This window comes from Lepisosteus platostomus, chromosome 2 (assembly GCF_059453375.1).
Source record: "Lepisosteus platostomus isolate fLepPlt1 chromosome 2, fLepPlt1.hap1, whole genome shotgun sequence".
NCBI lineage: Eukaryota > Metazoa > Chordata > Actinopteri > Semionotiformes > Lepisosteidae > Lepisosteus > Lepisosteus platostomus.
In genome coordinates, this window is record NC_142612.1 from 16207168 (window position 1) to 16231048 (window position 23881).

A 23881-nucleotide genomic window follows, 5' to 3' on the forward strand; every position below is an offset into this window, starting at 1 on the left:
TTAGAACAATTAATACAAAAATGAAAAATTGATTTAAATCAAAGTTATTTAAAATGCAAAAATGCATTCATATCAAGCCGTGTCATTTCTACTTGTCAGAGAAACGGAGAAAACATTACGCGATTAATTTGGGAATGCTTACTGACACGGCGTTGTACTTCATGTATGCAAAAAAAAACAGAACATGTGCTCCTTTTGAGTGTGACGATATTCTACTGTTGTTAAAGTCAATGCTACTTTGCATGGGCCAATATTATTGCATATACAGTACAAAGCAATATACAGTATTAATACAGTAGGCGACATTAGCCTACTGTATTGATGAGCAGCCATATCACCCTGCAACTCACAACTGGCAACCCACTGAAGCTAAGTAGGCGTGAGCCTGGTCAGTACCTGGATAGGAGACCTCCTGGGAAAAACTAAGGTTGCTGCTGGAAGAGGTGTTAGTGGGGCCAGCAGGTGGCGCTCACCCTGCGGTCCGCGTGGGTCCTAATGCCCCAGTATAGTGACGGGGACACTATACTGTAAACAGGCGCCGTCCTTCGGATGAGACGTAAAACCGAGGTCCTGAGTCTCTGTGGTCATTAAAAATCCCAGGGTGTTTCTCGAAAAGAGTAGGGGTGTAACCCCGGCGTCCTGGCCAAATTTCCCATTGGCCCTTACCAATCATGTCCTCCTAGTAATCCCCCTCTATGAATTGGCTACATTAGTCTGCTCTCCCCCCCACTGATAGCTGATGTGTGGTGAGCGTTCTGGTGCGCTATGGCTGCCGTCGCATCATCCAGGTGGATGCTGCACATTGGTGGTGGTGGTGGAGGGGATCCCCATTACATTTAAAAGCGCTTTGAGTGGAGTGTCTAGAAAAGCGCTATATAAGTGTAATAATTAATTAATTGTTCACAAACTGTGTTTTAAATGTGTTCTCGTATAAACGAGATACTTTTCTCTATAAACGAGATACTATATCGCATAAACGAGTTTTTTTCTTGATGGCAGCAATGCGCTTCCCTAAAATGGTATTGCGTTAAAACGCGATCATTCATTTGTGAACAATATTACCTACTACTTTAATATTTTGCAATATATATGCAATCATAAAATAAAGTTGCATTACCTCAGAAAAACTTCATTGAACACCCTGTCAGTGAGCATTCCTGGGTTAAACGCATGTCGTTTTCACCACTGTATTTGTTTTTATGAATAGAAATACAGTACATTTGATTAAAAGCGAAATTTCTTCATCTTGTGACGTGAGAAAGAGGTGTTTATTTTATAAAAAGACCTTCATCATAAAAATCCAGATCCACTAGAGGGCATTGAAACACTTTTTACGTTACTTAACCTTGTACAGTACGTGCTTTGTAAAAGAAATTCTCCACGATGTTGCAACCATGACAAAAATAAACATAAAAAATAAAGGATTATTGTAGTGTAGCGCTGGCCTGAATGTGTTTTTGTAACCACGGTGTTTTATAATTTGGAATTGGAGGCGTAATTACTCTATGCTTCCTTCAAAATATTTTTCTTCTCACTACCAGTGTTGTGTAAATTGTATGTCTAATTTTTAAAACTACAGTGGCTCAAAACGTATCTGAATATGAATTAAATTTTGAGAATAATAATCTCACGATCACAATGCTGGTTTACTCGTAGCTTTCTCTTTTCAAAATGACATGAATGGCCAGAGTTGTGTTAATGATCTGCCACTCCTCTCAAAGAACGACCTGTGTTTGAGTGTTCCAGGGTCTAGTTCCCCGCAAATAAATTCACTTCGTATTTCCTCAAGGCAGTCACATACTGTACGTTTTTAAGACACGAGATAGATAAACACGGTGCAAGTAAACAGCTGATATTTTAGACATTACTAAAAATGCAGCTTTCTCTTCTTTAGGCAAAGAAAACGTAGTTGTTTGCAGCTCAGCAAAATATAACCAGACTTTCCTTTCCTAAAAGACTATACTTTTCTTAATATGCTAGATATTTTCCTGATGGTTTTTTATTATCTGAGTGTTTCAGAAGATTACCCAGCAGTGAAAAGCATTTGGGTGTTTTCAGTATTGTGAGAATTCGCATCTCTCAGGGAAGTCTCAGATAAATGTTTTATGTTTTAGCAATTATATTAGGATCCTCATTTCCTTAATCTGTGTTATGGCACTTCTGATATGAAAGCACAAAACAGAAATATACCATGTTTTCTGTTTCGACAAACTCAACAGTGTGATGGAATTGGGGTTAGACGGGACACTGTAGTTGTGCTCTTGAGCAAGATACTTCACTTAGAATGTAAAGCACAACACACAATACTTACTACTCATATTTTGAGACTGATGGTTTTCATTCAAACTGAGAACATGAATGCCCAGCTGGAACAATTGAACACAGTTCACATGTCTTTAACTGATATAATGTTCAGCCCACGGGAGTACAGTCTCTGGGTCCTACCCTACAGGCCATTAATACAGAATTACTTTACTATGGTGCCCAATAAAACCTACAGCTGACGATGAAAAATAATCCTTGGTACAGCAGGACAATGTCATGTTGCTGTTGCTTACTGGAGCAGGAATCCATGACTCCAATGCCTAATGATTTCATAACAACCTGAGCTGGTTACTTAACTCATAAATTGATGATTTTGTTCTGTTAGTTTTCTTTTGTTGCACTGGTAGGAGTTTTTAATCAACTACTAAGTAACTGGAAAGCTGCACGTTGTAGGGAGCTGTGTTATTCTTTTTAATCAACTCCAATTAATCAATTTAATTACTAGTGCAGTTAAGGGTTCAATGACGTGAGAATTTGCCGATTGGAAAAGCAGCATTTTTTTCTGGAATGACAAGATCCAGGACAGGGAAAGCCTGGACTTATCGCGGAAGCCGGAGGCTATCCGTGGAGAGACCGGCAGAACAGGAAGACCCTATGCATAGCGGCAGGAACGGAGCATACGCGGGGGTTCGCTCCGGGCTCCAGGTATCGGGCGGAGTCGGGGACGAGACAGAAGACCTCAGGTAGGAAAGGTGAGACGAGCCTCTCGACAACCGATCCCAATGGCGAACAATAGGGAAAGGCAGACCCGGAAATGTACAGCCCCAAACAACAAGACACACCGGAAGGACAAGTAAAGCACAGGGACAATAGGAACAGGACAGAGAAGGAGCGCCCTCTAGATGTAGAAGGCGTGATAGGACTGGCTCCTTCCAAAGACTTTAAGATCAGTGCCGTCTAGTCCTGGTCCGGCGTGTCTGTGGGTTTTCATTACAGATATTAAGGACCTGCATCAACTTGGCCTTAACTGGACAAGTTTCTGTTTCCAAGAGGAGGCCTTTGGGAGCAAAGCTGCAGTAAAATCAAGACAAAGAAGCACCTGTCCATGACACTCTTTATTTTGTATAATCTTTATTACCTTTATTGGCTGCATTCACAGTTTTTCAAAGGAAGATACTTGCACACAACTATGATCAAAGAGGGCTACAGGTTAGTAAAAATCAGTTTTGCTCTGATTAAAAAAAGTGTTCTAAAGAGTCTAACAACTTTTAGTGTGGGTTTCATGAGGCTTGATATCGAAATGCCTTTCATAGTACCATTCTTATGCCATTCTCTTGTCACATGATGCCTTACAGAATAAATCATAAATATAGCTAAAAAGATCAACCAAGTATAATCTCTTACCCTTCTACCCAAGCTGTCACTTGCAGGATTCCTGGATTTTACAAATGTTAAGATTCAAGACTGACAGAGGTCACTGAATTAGTAGAGGTTTTCACTGGGACATTCTTTGACTGGGCTGTGTTGAGGCAGTCTGCAGTTCTCTCAGTCTGCTCTTTGCTACGGATCACTGCCATTACTTGTTCTGCAACCCTTATACTGCTGGGTGTTCATACCCTGAGAAGAGCTGTTGCAAAATAATTTGCTACTCATGTCTGTACCATGTGATTAACAGTGAGCTGTTGATATTGCTTCCTTCTTTTCAACTACAAACCCAATGGAGTTCACAGTTGAAGAAGTGCTCTTGTTCTCCCTTTAAATGTACAAGTCAGCTACTTTTTAGACGTTTCAGCTCTGGGCTCTACCAAGTGCTGTACTGTAGACTAGACAACAGTTTATCCCAATATTTCCTACAGACAACATAAATATTCCCCAATAGCAAATGAGCGCTGAAGGCAAGGCATCAGTGATTTAACAATAAATAATAATGCAGATATTTTCTTAAATAAATAACATTTTCCGATATAGACAGAATGAAATTATACATATCTGAGGATCCTTGGCCATGCTGACTGACAGGGGTGTTTTGTTTTGCTTTGTGTAAGCAGTAATATCAAAATTAACATTAAAATTGGTCATGGCACACAATTTAGTACAGCTGTTGAACACACAATCGACCATTTATGCAAGCTTACTTCTCTATTTGAAATGATTCAGGTCTTGGTTAATCAGGAAGCTAGCCCCTTTTCCTGGTTTAGTTATGGCTCTGAGATCAGCTGAAGACAGCAGACACAAATGACAGTGTTGCTTTTCTGCTGCACTTGAAATGTTCATGACTTTTTATGGGGTATGCCTCTCTGAGCAGTCCACTGCATTAACTCAGGAAGACATTTTAGTGAGCATATATAACACAATTACATTTACTGTTTGTCACCACTTTCCAGATACCGTCTGTTTTTCTCTTTGCTCAACTGTAAAAAATAAGTACACAGAACTTTAATTCTCCCAGAGAAATCTGTGATTTGTGATGGTCACATTGTCTAGGGAAACATTTAGGAAAATCATTTTCAAAGCGTTTTAAGAAACATTTGAAAAAAGCAGCAATATAACATTGTAACATATTTTGCATTTGTCCTCTCTTAGTAAAGGTTTCCTTCCATTATACAATGTTTTTTCATTAAAAAAATAGGCACTATGTATTTCAAATGTATTTCAGGCATTTGGACATGGTGAATGTGTTGTTTTATCTCATATTTCTTTAAATGAATAAGTTTGGATTGTATTAGAGTGCTCTATGGTAGCCCGCTGTTGCAATTGCTATGTTATGGGGGTATTCTGGAAAATAAGTGCAGCTGCTTTATTTAATATTTCTACACAGGGACATTTGGAGATGAAAGTTAAGGTGATGAGGAAAAGGAGAAACAATCCCACCAGAGTCTCCATACACACCTTAGCAACACAGTTGGAATTTGCAGTGTATGAAAAGCATTCTTGAAAAATGAAAAATGTGTTGTGTCTAATGTATCACTCTGTCAGTTCACCTTAGTAAAAGAGCTGTGAGGTACAGGAAGATATTTTTGCCCCTTTCCTTTAAAAAACATTTTAGAAATTAAATATCAGGTGTCCATTCTGGTGGTGTTCTCATTTCCTAAAATTATCCAGTTGAAAACACTTGGAAGCATGTATTTAGTCACAGATAGCAGGAGTCTTTGATATGACATGTTTTGGCCGAGCAGATTCATCTCCAGTTATATATCTTTTAAGAAGTGGAAGTGCATTAAGTTAAAAGAATACAAATAGGTTGAACAAACCATTAAAAGCATTTTAAAATATTTTTTTACAGTAGGGAAAGGTGTTTTCTGTGATGAGGTCTTTTTTATGGAGTCTGGCTTTTCAGTGTTTTCTGCTGATTAAGCAGATTTTTGTCAGAATTACATGGTGTTTGTGCAGGGAGAAAAAAATAGATTCAGCCGGCAGTTGTTTCCAGCTCCAATAGTTAGCAATATAAATGAGAAAAGGTCTATTCCGAGTGGAAAGATAGATAATATTATATAAATAGACACACATATTTATCTAATATTTATATAATGTGTGTGTGTTGGTCACTTAACTCTTGTATTCTTATAAACTATGACCAAAGCATACTATTGTAATTTTAGTTTCCATAATTTAATAATGGAAATATGTAATATGGAATGATCTTCTCCTATTTACAGTAGTACAGAAGGAGTACTCAATTTAATTTATTCAGCTGTAAACTGTTCAATAAATGTAGAGGTGGAGTTAGAAATCCATGAGACATAAGCACTAGTTGTTTTGACTGTGAAACGGTAATCCCCTGCTTTTTCATCTTCAGTATTCTGTAAACACATTTTACTCACAACTCACTCAAAATGTAAACATCAGACATCTGTGATTTTTTTTTTAAAAATCTTCTGATAGAAAAGGAGGCAATTTTAAAAACAGCACATTAGCTCTTAATTTAAAAACTGTTTGGGTCTTATACTCTACCGCTGTCCTGACATTTTAGTTGACCCAATTGTATTCTTGTCAATGAAAGTGTTACCCAAAAAATGCTACTGAAGTAATCTTATTAAAAAGGATTCAAGTTTTCTTATGAGCTTGCGCTTTTCCCCTTTTTTTTAAACGAGACTGATTTTGTGTTCTTGGAAAATATTGGACCTAGCTGGTGCTTAAATTCATTTTGGTAAATTGAGATCTGTTTTACAATAAACGTACTATCAATTTTCTCTGCCTGCTGCATTGTCAGGCTCATACTGTTAAATCATCTGACCTGGCCCTGCTGCTTGCTTTACTCAGTCTGCTCAGGGGTCGGGTGTCTTCTATTGTCTCAGTGGCTTCTGCAGGCGCCTCCTCTAGAACTTCCTCCTCTGGCTCTGTAGTCTGACCGTACGAGGGTAAAGTCTCATCGTAGACCTTTGAGATGTCTTCCAATGGGCCCACGTCGTTGACCTTCTCTTCGAAAGTTTCAAAAGGCGTGGGGAGGCATCTGGCTTCTACCCCCACTTCTGTGAGGGGGTAGAAGTGGGAGACTGGTTTCTCTTCCTCCAGCAGCTTGTACCCCTTGGTTTTCTGGATAGAGGAGACGGTGACGGAGTGCAAGGGTTTCTCGGCACCCAGGTCCCCCTGCAGCTGGGGAGGCTTCCTGAAGGCGAAGCGGATCTTCTTCAGGCCCAGATGACTGAGCTCCACAAAGTTGAGAAAGAGCGAGACGGAGGCCACCGCCAGCATGAAGAGGATGAAGATGGTCTTTTCGGTGGGCCGGGAAACGAAGCAGTCGACTGTGTTGGGGCAGGGCCATCGCTTGCACTGGTACAGAGGGAGGATGCGGAAGCCATAGAGGAAGTACTGGCCCACCACAAAGCCCACCTCGAAGATGGTTTTGAAGATGATGTGGCAGATGTAGGTCCTCAGCAGGGTGCCCTCCAGGCGGAACTTCTTGCTGCCCTTGGTGCTGGTCTCCTTGGTGGTCCTCACGCTGCCTTGGTCAGGAGCGAGAGGCAGCCTCTCCTCGTTCATCTCCGCCTCCTCCCTCTCCTTCCTCTTCTCTTCCATCCGGACGTGGTGCACGGCGTGGCCCACATACACCAGCGAGGGCGTGGAGACGAAGATGATCTGGAGGACCCAGAGTCTGATGTGGGAGAGGGGGAAGGCTTCATCGTAGCAGACATTCTCGCAACCGGGCTGCTGGGTGTTGCAAACGAAATCCGACTGTTCGTCTCCCCACACAAATTCAGCTGCCGTGCCAAGGATTAAAATCCGAAAAATGAAGAGCACGGTTAGCCATACCCTTCCTATCACAGTGGAATGTTCATTTACTTCTTCTAAAATGTTTCCCAAGAAGCTCCAGTCACCCATTTTCGATCTTCAGTCCTGTCAGGGGGATAAGAAGAACAAGATATTAAAAATGGCGTTACAGAAACTCAAATTCCTTTCTACGAACTCATTCAGATTCATTTACAACCAGAAAAATCATTCCAATAGATACCAATCATGACGTTGGAGTCCACAGAGCTACAGGACAACATTTGCTTCTGATGAATTTGTTTTTGATCTCGGCTACTTACTGCAAGGTTGAATCGAAAAACCACGTAGCCTGTGGTGGCCTTTCTATCTGAAAAAGTGGAAGAAAACAAACTTATCACAAAGTATTTCCAGTAGTCGTTTAACACAGTAAAGCTAAAAACGGTGTTGACAGGAGCTCCCGTTAGTATCCAGCTGATATAGTGGTATAGTTTAGTGGTTTCAGTTGGGCAACTTGCCACAGAAAAGGCTTCAGTGCAGTTGCGTTCCTTCTCTTGGCACTCTTGGTGGAAAGTGAACTTTTTTCTCTCTCTTTCCCACCTAAAGCCCTGGCCTTGTCGCACGACTGAGCAGACGTGACTGAATCGGGTCTGATGGTTAGTTTTTAGTTTCCTGCAATATTTAAGCTCAGAGCCAGACGGTCTTTATTCGGTGGGCGACGATTGGTGACGCAGAAAACAATAGGATCAACAAACAAATGGGCCTACAGTATATTGGATGGGACTGGTAGAGGTAACATGAATATGTACACCTAACCATTCAGAGTCTCAAGCGCCTTCAATGTGTGAAGCAGGAGGTTCCACCAGCTAAGCTAAAATGATCCCAGTGTGTTCAGAAACACACTTTTTAAACGTCGGCCTAAGTATCTAATGTTGTACTAAAATTGCCAATAATAGCAAAAGGCAAAACAAAAATAAGAGAGATGTGTGACTTTTATAGCCCAAACTCATTTTATGTGTTCATTTTCATGTTTCTTCCGTTCAAAAGTTTATTTACAGCCGAAGTCAGTTGCCTGTGTTGGTAATTTATGAAAGAACAAAGGAAGGATTAGACGTGTTGCTTACATTGTGTTTTAAGACAGAGAGAATTGTTTTTATTATTTCTCTGGCCACAAATGTACTAAACTAGTTGTCCAACTTTTATAACAGATGTCTACTGTCCTGTTAAGATCCCAACCACATGTGAGTTGAGTTTTACTGCATAACTCTACTGTTGAACAATGAAAAAAATGTTTGCAGGTAGGGATTATTATTATTATTATTATTATTATTATTATTATTATTATTAAGTCTTTACAAGCTAATCGTGTATTTTTCAATCTTATGGTACTGGAAGATTTCTGATTGTGTGATGTTGTTGAATGTTGTTTGAATGTACTTATGTTATATTGTATTATTGTCGTATATGCTGTATTTTCTTGAGCTCTTGATGTGCAAGACAAATTCCCTTATGGGAAATAAAGGGTAATTCAATTAAATGCCTGATTATTTTTCCTTTTTAACATTTATCTTGAGACTGTTATTAATATTCAATGAAGCGATAGTGTGTGACATAACTGAGCTGGGACACCTTAATGCTTGTGAGTCACCGTATGTTAAGCTACATCAATTGAAGATAATCCTTTGCAATGCTAATGGATTTAGGCCATGGTCAAGTGCAATTGACCAAAGTTCTTGCAAACCCCAGTTAGGCTGAGAAGTCAATTTAGCCAGCAGCAATGTTTGTAATGCAAGCTTTTTAAAGTGTTGCCTTAAGTGACCATCTTGTTGATTCAAGCAAATCTAAAATAGGAGCTGTGAGTCTCTAAAATTTCAGCCACCTGATCTCAGCCTCAGACAGTACAGTAGATATTATCCAGTAGGCAGACATGGTGAGTGGAGCTAGCTCATGTGTGATGTGCTCCATCTGATAAGGGAAAATTCTATTCACAGCAAAATAAGTAATGTCATGTCATTTGCTAGACTGCTTCATACCATACGGTGTCGCAGGAAGCCGGAGCATTCCCAGCAAGCAACGAGCCAAAGGCAGGGTACACCCTGGACAGGGCGCTTGTCCATCGCAGGGCAAATGCAAGCCAGTCATACTGTACATGGGGACAATTTTGAGACCATGGTAAAGGCTGAGGGGGGAAATTTGACCCGGACACTGGGATAACTCTCTACTCTTATTGAGACAAAACCTCAGTCTCATCTGGATGACGGACAGCAAAATATATCACATACAAATTAAAGTATTAAAAAATACTAAATCTTTTTTTCTTTTTCTGACATTGTTAACAAAAGTCAAGTGGAAAATGTATATTTCATTTGTGACGACGGGTCTTTAGTGCATGATCTGTTTTTAAATATATTTACATTTGACTATTTTTGTATCACTTCTGTCAGGTGAGATAGATAAATATTTGCCAGTTTCTGTCACAATAAGACTGCTGAGTTGATCAGTCACAAACACCTGGCCATTTGTTTCCTGTCTTGTTTCCTGTCTTCGTTGACAGGACATGGATTCTCGTTCTTATATAAAACTCACAAAGTAACAGAAGTACAGTTAAAAACCTTTGAAAGTTTCCAGAGAGTCTGCTCTGCGAGACTCTGTACATGAAGAAAGCAAACTCACACGTAGCAGTTGATGAGAAAAGGGAGTGTTTAACACACTAATTTGGACAGTCAGATCATGAGATGTAATTCTGATATTTACTTTTACTGAATGTATTTTCAGAGATAAAGTAGGTATCTCCACTCTTGCTTGTGATTGCCGAGTTTATTTACTTTCCCTACTTATTTTTTCCTGCACCATGCTCACTGCTGTCTATCCCCAGCTTTGATTGTGTGACAATTGTTAAATAGTGAACCTGTATGAGTTGTACACATACTGTCTTTTTGGACAGTTAATTTACATTCATGGTTTTTAAGTAAGGCTTAGATGTGGTTCTAGGAAGCTCAGAGACGAGACTGTTCTTGAGAAGTGTCCAATCACGTTTGCACCTTCTCTTTACTTGCAAGGATATAGTCCACTGTGTATTTCTTATACCTTCCTAGCCAAACATTTATTCAATGTCATGCATCGTGTGGCTAATTTTCTCTTCTGTGTGGGGCCAGCTGGACTCTTCACCATCTTGTTCTTTTCTCATCAGGGTGTTACTAAGCTGGACCAGCAGGAACAAAGAAAACAGTCCCTTTTTTGGACCAGTTTTCCAGTGTAAGCAAACTTCTCATTTGACTGATTTACTGTAGAGTGGACAGTTTGTGCAAAGCAGAATATCTGGACCAAGAACCAGTATTCACCTCCTGTTGGAAAAAAGAAGCTGGTTTAATGTTCATTTATGTCATGTCAGTTCTAAATGTTAATAGAAAAAGAGTCTTTTCGCCTTTTCCAAGGGCTGAAATTATCCTTGCTACAATAACGACTATTAGACATGCCGCAGTGCTTGAGAAAACAGTGTTCCTGGAGTCTGTAGTGTCTCTCTGGAAGCTCTTATTCGTTACAGCCACAATAGTTTTGTCATTTTTATTGACACACTTTTGGTGAAACATCAAGAGTGAACTATGTGAATATAAGAAACAGACTTTTCCAGTCCGCCTGACTTTATTTGGAAACATGTCTGGTTTGAAAAATCAAATAAATGGATACTATGTGGAAGAGAATTTAAACCAAACACAAGATGCTCTTCTTCACCCAAAGGTTTGTGAGGTTTGTGAGAGAGAAGCTGATACCCTGGTTTCTTTCAAGAAACAGCTGGATGAGATCACTGGATCAATCAGCTGCTGATTAACAAATGAACTAGACAGGCCGAATGGTCTCCTCTGGTTTGTGACTTTTCTTATGTTCTTACCATTGGCAATCACTTGCCTTTGAAAGAGGAACGGAAAATGTTCATATCTGACCTCAGAAAACACGAGCAAAGCGGTAACATAAAACTTTGCGATAACATAAAAATAGAGAAAAAAAAAAGATTTTCAAACCTCTGAAAGGCATTTATGTTGAAAACACTCTAAAATGGCTGTACAGTTCAAGTGAATATTGAAAGCATTTTATCACATTTCTTTGAAACCTCTGATGTGTACTGTACATACTCTTAATAAAAGGATGTAATCAATCAAAATACCAGTAAATGCACTGGTCTCAGAAAGTGAAGTATTTGTTATGAATTGTAAAAATGAAAGTGTTCTCTTGACTTTAATATATCAACTTAACTTTAATATCGACTTAACATCTAGGTGTTGCTGAATTTTGGGCTCTTTCCGAATGCTGTTCCTCACTTCCTACAGGGGAGTTTAGTTTTGTTGTAAATCAACAGGTGATTCCAATTTTTAGGATAAAATAATTCCAGGCTGGTGAGTAAGTACACTTCACATAATGCAGGTGTATGATTTCATATACGGGTATTTCAACATCCAAAATGATTTTTCCATTTCTAAATTGGAAAAAAACGTGAAGTAATAAACTTCTTTTTCACCAGATCAATTAATTGGGAATAAATACTTATTTTCCAATAACAAGCCATAGAGTTACCAGCAGGGCTCAGGTGTATAGTACAGTAGCCATGCTTAACCTGGGATTCGAACCCACAACCTCCTGGTAACAAGTTCAGAATTCTAACCACTGCTTCCTCCAATAAAAAGTAGGCAGACATACTGTACTGAAGCATAAAACATGTGCATGTGAAATGTTAAGTATTGAATCATAGTATGAAATTATGTTATAAAAACAAGAAAGAATGTGCAATATTGCATTAGTTTTCCATATATCAATTGGTTAATGAGAGGAGGTCAAAATATGTAATTTATAAGAGGTGTAATTTAAGTATTACTGGTGTAATACTGGTGTAATTCTGTTTACTTTGCCTTTATATCCTTGAAAGGTGGAATCAGGAGTTTCTTTGGTCAGTTCTGCCCCTGCCTGCATTGTGAAATAGTTACTAATTAATATTCACTAATTGTACAACATACATACTGTATGCATTTCACATACAACAATTCCCCTTTGATTATATATACTGTACATTTTACAGACAGCTTTACTTTAAATTGTCTGACAAGGAACAAGAGAAATATCATAGTTTTTTTTTTGATGGCTCAGTTTGTATTGGATGCCAAATCCTGAAAATTTTAGTGTTTTGAGACTGACCTACAGTACAGGGGTGTGCTCTACAGATACAGTTTTGCAATTACCACCTTGTGAATTAAGGGTACCTGCTTTAACGGTTTCTCAGCTTTACAAGACATTCTTTACATTAACTTCAAAGCAGCTGTTGCAATGATAATAATTTTATCGTAACAATAAATTTCAACAACTTTATTTTTACTTTACTTTATTGGCTGTTAGTGCATAAATCTGCACCAGTGGGTTTAGATGTGCATGTTTTTTTTTCCCCCCAAGAACAAGGGACCTGTAGCTAGCAATGGCTGTACATATCCCAGAGGCTCTGACCCCTCCCTTTAAAAGTGGTGCTTGTTGACATAGCAGGAGGTACTGGCTTAGCCACATGCAGGGCTGTGAATGCCACTGGGATTTCTAACAAAGACATGATGTCACGTTGGAGCGCGCTGCGGCTATTGAAAAGGGGTGCTCAGGCGTGACGGTGAGATTGGGCCAATAAAGCAGCCCCTGACCCAGGCTAATCGGAGCACCGTTTCGAACAAAGTTATCTTACACCAATCTGCCTACATGTGGCACGCCACACGTTTCCTGCTCTGCGCCATTTAGCTGACGGACAAAAATTAAAAATAAAAACCCGTGCAATAAGATGATCGGACAATTCCGAACGGGCAAAGCTCTGCATGTCGCGGATGCGGCACACGCGGCCAGTTCAGAAGTGCCGAGGTCATCATTGCTCGGCTGGGAGTTCAGTCTCCAGCCCTCAGTAAAATTGAGATATTCTGCACAATGAATTACTGCTGCGATTTTCGAGCATTCCTTATGGACGTTTCATGGAGCTCGGCAGGCAAAATCAATTCAAAATGCAAATCTAAGGCTGAGGTTACAGTATGTTAAGTTGTTACATTGAGGAGATGAGTGATTTTGCTGTGCTTTTTTATCAAAAATTTTCATCTTGAAAATAAAACATTCTCAGCTGTGGGGCTGTGCTTTGAAGAGGAAGTTTACCCACAGCCTTTCTAAATCTAATGAGAATATTAGCACATCCATTCACTCATTCGCATTTTCTAACCACCCCTTCTAATACAGGGCCACAGGAGAGCTAAAGCCTAGTCCAGCAAGCAACAGGTATAAGGCAGGATACACCCTGGATGGGACGTCAGTCCATCACCAGGCACACACAGACACAGAGAGTGTCAATTTTCCAGAAGCCAATTAACCTACTAGCATACTGTATATTTGGACTGTGGAAGCAAACAGGAGCATCTGGAGAAAACCAACGTGAACACAGGGAGAACATACTGTACAAATTTCAGACGGATAGCAGGAATTGACTCAGGGGCTGCAGTGGACAAGACTATTAAAATACAGCATATAAATACAGCATGGCTCCATTAATTTTACTAGCTCCCAGCATGCGAAACTACAGCTAAGTCTGTTTCATTTATAAATTTCACAATTTATTAAAAAACGCTTTCAATTCTTTAATTACTGAGACATGAAGCAGAAAAAAAACACTCAATAACAGAAACACATGCATGAGATAAAACAGAAGACACCACAAGGGAAGGGTAAAGTGTAATTCATCACACTGAGAATCCCGTTGGGCAATATTCTTGGGCCAGCAGCCATATCACCCTGCAACTCACAACTGGCAACCCACTGAAGCTAAGCAGGTGTGAGCCTGGTCAGTACCAGGATGGGAGACCTCCTGGGAAAAACTAAGGTTGCTGCTGGAAGAGGTGTTAGTGGGGCCAGCAGGGGGTGCTCACCCTGTGGTCCGTGTGGGTCCTAATGCCCCAGTATAGTGATGGGGACACTATACTGTAAACAGGCACCGTCCTTTGGATGAGACGTAAAACCGAGGTCCTGACTCTCTGTGGTCATTAAAAAAAATCCCAGGGCGCTTCTCGAAAAGAGTAGGGGTGTAACCCCGGTGTCCTGGCCAAATTTCCAATTGGCCCTTACCAATCATGGCCTCCTAATAATCCCCTTCTATGAATTGGCTACATTACTCTTCTCTCCTCCCCACTGATAGCTGATGTGTGGTGAGCGTTCTGGCGCACTATGGCTGCTGTCGCATCATCCAGGTGGATGCTGCACATTGGTGGTGGTGGAGGGGAGTCCCCATTACCTGTAAAGCGCTTTGAGTGGAGTGTCCAGAAAAGCGCTATATAAGTGTAAGCAATTATTATTATTATTATTATATTGGTCTTATTTCTTCAAAAAATATTCTTTATTTCCAGTTCAGCTGACAGTTCATGTTCCACTTCTTCCACAAGTGAAAGCACAGAAGTGATAATATATCCTTTCCTGATTTTTCTTTCACATTTACTAACACTATAAAGAAAAAAACATTTTCTTTCCTAACCATCCAATGTTCTCACTACACAGATCGTGCTAGACCCACGACACTCTGCCACTCTGTATATCCCATAACATCTGCTTTGCTTTCTGTTATTTAATCTCTGCTTCTGGCCCATTCAGATTCCCCCTCCTCTGTTTCAGTTGCACTTGATGTTTCAGCATCATTCTATCCTGTTAAACAGATCCTCTTCTTTTGTTAGTTTTGGTACTGTGGTGCCTGGGCCTCTTCCTATCTCCCTGATCATTCCTGTCAGGTGTCATGGTGTGACTCTCTTTCTTCACCTTGTCTAACCTCTATGGGTGTTCCCCAGAGATTAGTACTTGGACCTCTTGTCATGTTCTCTCTACATTCCCTGGTTTTCCTGTGCTTTCTTACAAACTGACCATGTTCTCTTTTATAAAACATATTATTTTCTTTCAAACTGCCTCTCAGCCATCTCAGCTTGTGTGATTCTTATAGCTTTAGGACTTCTGAAGTCATGCCTGCCTATTCCTTTCCCAGTACTAACCAGGCCCAGACTTGCCTGCTTTTCGAGATCTCACAAGATCAGGATTCCTGGTGGCAGTGCTTCTGTTGAATAAAGCTATTGTGTGTGGTGTTTCAGAAGATCCTAAAATTAAAAAGTCATCTGAGGAACTTTTTTCTTGTCATGTACTAAATCTAAAGTATGACCTTTTCTACAAGATAAACTGAAATGTGAATGGTTCATGTGTGGTGTTTTATATCGGTTGCTTAATCTAAATCTGCCTGGTATTTATAAGTGTCATGAATCTTTACCCCTTGACTGGTGTGGAAGAGTGACATCAAAGTTTAAAAAAAACATCTTTAACAATTCTATGTCCTTCCACAAAATAAGTACTTAACCAGGTGCTTTTGTTTATTTTGTTATCACTGCATTTATTTATATTGAATTCAAGCCATTATATATAAAGCAGAAACAATCATTGTAATCCCATTGGTGTTAAAATAACACTGATATAACTTTCCACTTGTCTGGCACTTTTCTCTGTGTACTTTAACCACTTTCATTAGGGACAGTAACATGTTGTAGAGATTAGTTTTATTCCCAAAAACTGTTTATTTCAAATTAGAGAATTATACATGATTTTGTACACGTTTACATTTCTCTGCTCTGAGTATTGAGAGAACTTAAATTGAGAATTTATAGCCGGGAATTCCAGTAAACCTTCAAATGCAGATTCAGGATCTCTTTAATTTTAGTACTAGAGAACTCTACATATAGCACTATGCAGGTGGGGCTACACATCTGTGGTAGCTGAGAGTCCCCAGCACATGAAATAACAATAAAATATAACTTGTCCATACTAAGGGTTATCAAGAGTTTGGTTGGATAATTTTTTTATTTACTGTTGCAATAGAAATACTGTAGACGGACACCTGATATTAACAGTACACATGCAAAGACATTATCAACCACCAAAATAGTTTTACAAATGTGTGTCAATACTATACTATGCACTATATAGTATATCATGTACTATAGTAACTATACTGTAACTATCACATTTTACATTGAATGGTCCATATTAATCTCCATGTTAGTGAAATGCTTGTACAGTACATCTTTGACATGTTTTACTTTACCCTTCTGCATACCAGAGATACTAGCTAAAATAATGATTGTTTATTATTCAAGCAGATTATATTATTCAATCAGTTCAAGTTAATATAATAAATAATATACATACTGAGTTACTGGGGATAGTACAAAAATGAACGTTAATAATTGTTTCACAGATAATACTGTATATTTCAAAGATACATTAATTCTGGAAAAGGCCTATTCCTTTCTGGATGTATAAACCAAGGACTAAAACATAATCTAAGCATAGGCTGACTGAAGAGTTTGTGACTGAACTAGTAAACACTGTAATTAAATATAGTCTGAAACTAATGCCCAAGAAAGCAGTGGACATGATTTTGCAGTTGCTAGCTGTGACAGCTGTCAGGAAAATGGAGCACCCCAGCTGAGAGCTCTGATCCTCTGAGTCAGGTCTGGAACGTCAGGGCATAGCAAGATACTGTACCAGAAGCCATTGGAACTCCGGGTAGGAAGACAGTGGCAAACAAGTGGGAATTTCACAGGAAGCGACTCAAACGGAGTTCTGCACAAAAGATTCTGTTTATGATAGTCCAAACAAAGCAAGCTGTTTTTGTTGGAGCCTGCTGTTTTTAAGTATGGTCTCGACGCCGAGGTGATAAAAATGAAGAGAGCATGCTGGTGCGAAAGACCTGGTTTGCTGGCCCACTGCTAGGGTGAATATTCAGCACAACAGCAGAATTCAGGGTCTGATTAAAGAGAAGGCAGGTGGCAAAGTTTTTCCGATGCATAAAGAGTGAAGTTAAGTATACTATAAGGGACAACTGAGAGTAAGGCACTGTGCACATGCTTTTTGGAATGCTGCACCAATGTGCATTGCTTTGATAAAGTCTGTGCTGCCTTTCTGTTTTCCCCTGGACAACTGTCTGACAGTATTCCCTGAGCTACCTGAACAAATTAACTCAACTAAAAAATATTACACACACAAACAAAGTGATCAAGTTTCATGAATGAGCTGAAATGATCATTCTGTGACCTAGCTATTCTTGTTGCTTCTTTTTATATAAGGGAGGGAAGAGAAAGCTCAGCATTGATATTACACAGTAGGTGATGTAATGGACAAAGCCTGTAGGTGGTTTTAGAGAGAAGGCCAGGCATTGATATTATACTGTAGGTGATGTATAATAGCAGAGAGCCTGGAGGTGGCTGCAGATCAGGAGATTGCTGTGGCTTGCACAATAGCTGCTTATTTGTTCTGAACTGGGGATTTGATCAGCCTCAGCTGGGACAGATGGGAGAGAGCATAGAGTTTTGAAAAGATGTGCATGATCCCACAGCTCGACTCAGGACTCAGTGAATGAGAACCCCCAGTTTTATCTTTATAATGCATGACATCAGAACGGTAATGCAAACATTTGAATGATACAATCATGTGCTTCTCAAGCCAAGTTTGACACTGAGGAGCTCCCAACTATATATGAGTGTTTCTTTATCCCCTTATGTTTTATAGCACTTGCAGGTGGTTTCACAGACCCTGGTTAGCTGTAATCCTAGATTAAATTACACATGCACTCTAGATTAATGAAAAGATAATGGAATTAACAAAATTTAAAATACTCCTGGATTATAGTAGTTCTTGATTAAAAAGAAAAATTAAATGTAGTCTAGAAATATGTAGACACTTGCTTTAAATGTGAGAAAGGGGAGGTTTCAATTCCAAATAAATCCAGTGTTTCTTCTGCTTGGACTGCTAGGATTGCTTGGACTGTGCAAATGATGTCAAGTATGTTCCAGGGAGATCAGAGAGAAGACTACTGCTTAATTTTAAGAGACAAGTGATAAAATTAATTATTATTGTAATGACATCAATCGACAAACGTTTCTAATACTGTTTTACTGATATTGTATCATTGTCAAAAATGTTAATTACAAGTAAAACAAGGACTGTCTTCATCCCTCAAAGAAGATAGAATTTCATGTTGTTATCATTTCTAAGCAAAAATAAATTCTCTGAGATCACTTTCTTCACCATGTTTTCCTGAAATATCTTACGGTTGCTTAGAAATGAATCAGGGGATGGAGTCTCAGTTGATTCACTCATAACATCTGCTTTCACTGTGGAATTCCGGAAAGGGTTCATCCTGACATACCTTTTTGATATGAATCATAAACATCTTGTCACGATCGTCATCCCTCCTCTTAAGGGCGCTTCGACCCTTTGCTATTTTAGTTGATTATGCGCATCTGCCTCCTGTTTTGTCTCCTTATTTAAGCCCGGCGCTCTCGCTATTTCTGGCTCAGCACTTGGAGATGGGCGCCCAGAAGCCCACCCACCAGCGGGTCCAGAAGAGACCCGATGGTACAGGCTTCCTCACAGTGTCCTGACCATCTGAGTCCAGGGCTGGGAGCGCCTGGCCTCGTTACCTTCGTTTTATTCCCTGTCCCTGTTCCAGATCCCGTTCTGGATTTTGAGTGTGTTTGTCTCGTCTTGGCTCCCATTACACATCTCCTCTGAACCCATAGTTAAAGTCATAGTGCGTAGTTCCTACTATATAGAAAAATAAATATATCTCTGCTGTGGGTGCTGTAGTGTGAAGACATATTGATACACTTTTTTAAAATAAGGCATGATCCTGAAGGCTTGGCTCTTCCTGAGTTCTTGGCTCTTGATACATGATTTACAATCCAAGTGGAATACACGCTGGCTATGACAGCGGGGAATAGCAGAGAGAGCCCGAAGGTGGCTGGAGACATACAAAACAATGGTGTCATTTGTGTTGTCAGCAGACTGGGAGGATCAACATCCCCTGAAACTTACCTCATTTTGATGACAGAAAATCAGAATGTGCCACGTGCACTCCTTAAAAGTGAATTGTTTTGAGTTCAATGGTGATGATTAGGCTTTGAAATTAAAAGACAACTCCTTAAGGTTTGGGAATATGTTTTTGGCATCATGCAAAAAAACGAACAGATTTATCAGACCTTAATCTATTTCTTCAAAGTATAAGTATAAAAAGTATCAAACTATAAAGTAGAAGTTTAAAATGCCTGTATTTTAGGACATGAAACTGGAATAAAAACATCAAGATCTGAAATGTGCATTTAAACTTAATTGCCTGCAAATCCTTTCCTTTAAGACATTTAATGCAGAAGCTATTCTTTCAACACTGCAATAAAAGCACAAAGAAAACATCTAAATTATGTCAAATCTCACATTTGGCTGCAAAAATTACAGAGGCAGCATTGTGTTGGGAAACGCGATTTGTTGATTTTGGATTCATCAAGCAGAGCTGCCTTGTTCTTTCTTGCTTTGGTAGACCTGGCAAAAGGCCCTTAAGTCCTTATAAAATGAGCGGAAAGAGAGGAAGGTTATCAATTGGATGGTTTGTTATCTCTTGAAACCATGTTAAAAAATGTTCGTGTGGATACTGTGTCAGTTGTCAGTCGCAGATAAGATTTTGCCAATGAACAATACTTTGCAAAAAAACATCCATGGTTCAGAAGCCAGAGACAAACAAATAGCTTAAATAACCCATATGGTCTGATGATGCCATAATAAATATTTGGTTTATTTGAATTGCTGGGTTGTTACAGTCACAACCTGGCATTTGTGTAGTTCTGGCTTCTTGTGAAACTGATTTCCCTTCCCAGGGATTTTTACAATGCCATCAAGGCGTGTTTGTGTGTGGGACAGTTCCTGTTTCTGCCATGATGTTCTGCAATTAGGAGCACAAAAAATAAACTGTACTGCTTTCCAGCTCCTTATCTCCTATTTCAGTAGTCTGGTCGAAGTCTAATGTATGAGAGGAGAGAAAAGATCTGCAGGAATAGTGTCCTTAATGTTGTACATCTTGTGAAGTTGGGCTGGAGGGAGAGATACTGGCAAAGATGTGCGCAGGAAGGAAGCAAATCAGATGCAAATTTATACATCAGAGAGTGGAAGTGCAAGATTACAGTTCAACCATCTTCCAAATGTCTGTCTACCAGCTTCGTTTACAGGGAGATGATCTGGACAGTCCCTCTCTTTCACACTATGCATGTCCATGTGCTTAGAAATTAACTTCTTGGAAGATTAACCTTACTATATTTTAAGACAGTCATTTTTCAGTTTTTCCGCTAGCTCCAGTTTTTCCAGCAAAGAGAAATTTTGGAATGAAAAATAATTAGGTATGATATCAAAATGTTATTGTAGAACACAAACTCTCTCAACCAAGCTCAGTCAGCATCCCAGGCAACAGTAGAGTACTCCTCTTCCAATTCATTGCTCTCTTCTGAGACATTTTGAGGACAGAATAAACTAATAGATCAAATCAGTTCATGTTAAATAGGAAATGCCCCATGCCACAGGAAGAATATTGCTACACTGGAGAGAATAAGGGTAAATACCACCAGAGCAATTCAAGGCCTTAATGTACGCCACAGATTGACAAGTTTAAAAGAGCTTGTTGAACCTCACAAATCTAGGCACATATGATTCTCCTGAAGGGGAATATGGGAGTCCACTTAAATAAATATGTCATTCCAAGCTACACTGTCGAAGGCAGTCAGCCTAATCACCACCTGAGAGAAGCCAGATGTCAGTCCTTAAAGGCGTGATACCTGAAAGCTAGGCTCCTCCCTATTTAAACTTGTGCTCACTTTCAGCAGGTGTGTGAGATTACTAGAGGGTGCATAGTACTACGTCCCAGGGCTCAGTGAAAGAATCCTGTCTCAAAGAGAGACAGTGATAGAGAGATTGACTGAATACCTGAGGAAACTAGCCTAGATCTGAAGTACTGTGAAGCTACTGAGGGGTCATCAACTGAAGACTGCGACAATTTTGTGACAAGATTAAAAGAGCGCTGTTGCTGGTCTTTGTCCTTCCCAGGTCATTGACAGCAATGCCAGGGAGAAGGAACTTGCTTTCGGTCCTGTGGGACTTGTACAGAAAGGAAACCGTGAATCAGTGCTGAAAATGCGTAACGCCATTTACTCACAAGCACATAAAAAGCATGATTCCTGAAAATAAATCATTAAAAGTGCTTAGCAATGCTAGGAATGGTGCACATCACAAATAAAGCAAGGAGACTAAGATCGATTGTTCACTCCAGTCTGCCAGGAAATGGAAGTGGAGTTTCCTCTGTGTATGGTAAGACTGGGAGGAAGGCAGAGCCATGAAACACAATAGGGGCACCAGAAGAGGAAGAGTGCTTCACTTGTTGTGGATGGGGGGGTCTGTGACCAGAAGCTCCAGTTCCATTAATCCGTATTCCAAATATGATTTCAGTCTCCTGCCTGCAGCCAGCCCCCGAACACAATGTTATCAGCGGATGCCCAGCACAATGCCTTGCCTGCAGCATTCACACAGTTACCACTTGATGGGCCCCCTGAACTCTCATAATTTTATGACCTTAATAAGGCCAGACTTCTGTCAAATGCAAGATACTGAGGTGCCGTGGTCCCGGTGTCAATGGGCCACACTTTGCTGCATGATAGCCCACGCCACCGAGGTGTTGCTATCGCACTTGGGCACAATGTGGTGCCAGGCGGCGATAATCACGCTTTTAAAAATAAGGTGTGATGCGCAGTCACAGGGCTTAATTTATTCCCCTTTCCACTGCCACTTACACACTCACACAGTTATGATTGAATGCCTAACGGGAAGATCCTACTTTACTTTTATTGTACACGCCTGACCTAAACAAATCCAGAGTTGGAACGTACATGTCAGCTGAGGGCCATCCAACTGTTTGTGTGTACTTAGATAAGTAATTGCATTCTCTCACGTACAGTACTTTCTGCCCGCTCAACTAAGAAATTAGACGAGCATCATTCTTCTATTTTAAGTACCTGGTTGTCTTAAGTCTAAGAAGAAATGCACTGAGGAGTCCTGTTTGGGGAAAATGACATCAATCATGAAGTTCAAGCTCAAGTTTATTGTCATTGTACTCATATACAGGTATATGGTATAATGAAATGCTATTTAGCTAGCTCTCAGACAATAACTAGTACAAAAAATAATAATACAATTATATAAGAAAAGAAAGACGGAGACAACAGGCAGTGTGCAAAACAACAACAGGCAGTGTGCAAAACAACAACAACAGGCAATGCGCAAAACAAGAACAGGTTACAGGTAATGTGCAAAACAACATCAGATGTGCAAAATCAAACATCAACAGAATGAAATAAAGGATAGAAAATAATGGGGAGTGAGCTTCTTGTCATGTGAGGTAGAGGTAGATTTCAATGTGTGTTTGAGTTTTTGATAAGAAGGCACTGTGAGGTTCAGATCATAGGTGAGAGAGGCTGGGAGTTTAATAGTTTGATAGTGCGGGGGTAAAAACTGTCTCTGAGTCTGGTAGTCCGGGCCCGAATGCTCCGGTACTGTTTTACAGATGGTAGAGGGTCTGTAGCTGGGGTGTGTGGGGTCTTTGATGATGCTTAGAGCTTTCCTCAAGCACCGTCTGTCATAAATGTCCTGTATGGATGAGAGGGCAACCCCATTGATGGACTGGGCAGTTTTCACCACCCACTGTAGGCCTTTGCAGTCAGCAATACTGCAGTTGCCATACCACACTGTGATGCAACCTGTCAGTGTGCTTTCTGTAGTGTATCTGTAAAAGTAAGTGAGGATCTGGGGACATGTCTTAGCCTTCTTCAACTGTCTTAGGAAGTACAGGCGCTGTTGCGCTTTCTTGATCAGACAGGTGGCTTTGAGAGACCATGTGAGGTCCTCAGTGATATGGATGCCAAGGAATTTGAAGTTACTGACCCTTTCCACTTCAGTCCCGTTGATGTGGATAGGGGTCGATCAGCTCCTTGGTTTTGCTGATGTTGAGGGTGAGGTTATTGTCTTCACAACACGTTGTAAGGAGATTGACCTCCTCCCTGTAGGCCCTCTGATCATTGTCTGTGATCAGACTTACAACTGTAGTGTGATCGGCAAACTTGATGATGGAGTTGGTGTTGTGTTTGGCCTTATAGTCATGTAGAGGGAGTAAAGTAATGGACTAAACACACACCCCTGGGGGACTCCAGTGTTCAGAGTTCAGAGTTGCTGGAGGTGTGGTTTCCAAGCCTGACAGCCTGAGGTCTGCCTGTCAGAAAGTCCCGAATCCAGTTGCAGAGGGTGGCGTTGAGACCCAGTGCACTGAGTTTCTTGACTAGTTTCTCTGGAATGATAGTGTTAAAAGCTAAGCTGAAGTCGATGAATAGTCATCTTACGTATGTGTTCTTTTTATCCAGATGGGATAGGGCAGTATGTATGGCAATGGAGATTGCGTTATCTGTGGATCTGTTGGACCGGTAGGCAAACTGGTACGGGTCCACTGTGTTCGGAATGGTGT

The 23881-nt window shown here is 40.2% G+C and overlaps 1 protein-coding gene across 2 annotated transcripts; it reads right to left on the minus strand.

The window, feature by feature from the left end:
- Window positions 1-3369: 3369 nt before the first annotated feature.
- LOC148676033 (gap junction alpha-8 protein-like) lies at window positions 3370-19218 on the minus strand. Of its 2 annotated transcripts, XM_088600642.1 has the most exons (3): window positions 18704-19218; window positions 7794-7840; window positions 3370-7599 (listed from the first exon to the last, which is right to left on the minus strand). In XM_088600642.1, exon 3 carries the CDS (start codon window positions 7582-7584, stop codon window positions 6478-6480), a length of 1107 nt encoding a protein of 368 aa, XP_088456768.1. In that variant the 5' UTR covers window positions 7585-7599; window positions 7794-7840; window positions 18704-19218; the 3' UTR covers window positions 3370-6477. The 2 variants fall into 2 exon arrangements, with proteins under 2 accessions (XP_088456768.1, XP_088456760.1); XM_088600634.1 differs by lacking the exon at window positions 18704-19218 and having other exon boundaries at window positions 7794-8736.
- Window positions 19219-23881: the final 4663 nt, after the last annotated feature.

Coding starts and splice junctions, on each gene's coding strand:
- LOC148676033 (XM_088600642.1), bottom strand. CDS start 7,584: ATGGGTGACTGGAGCTTCTTGGGAAACATTTTAGAAGAAGTAAATGAA.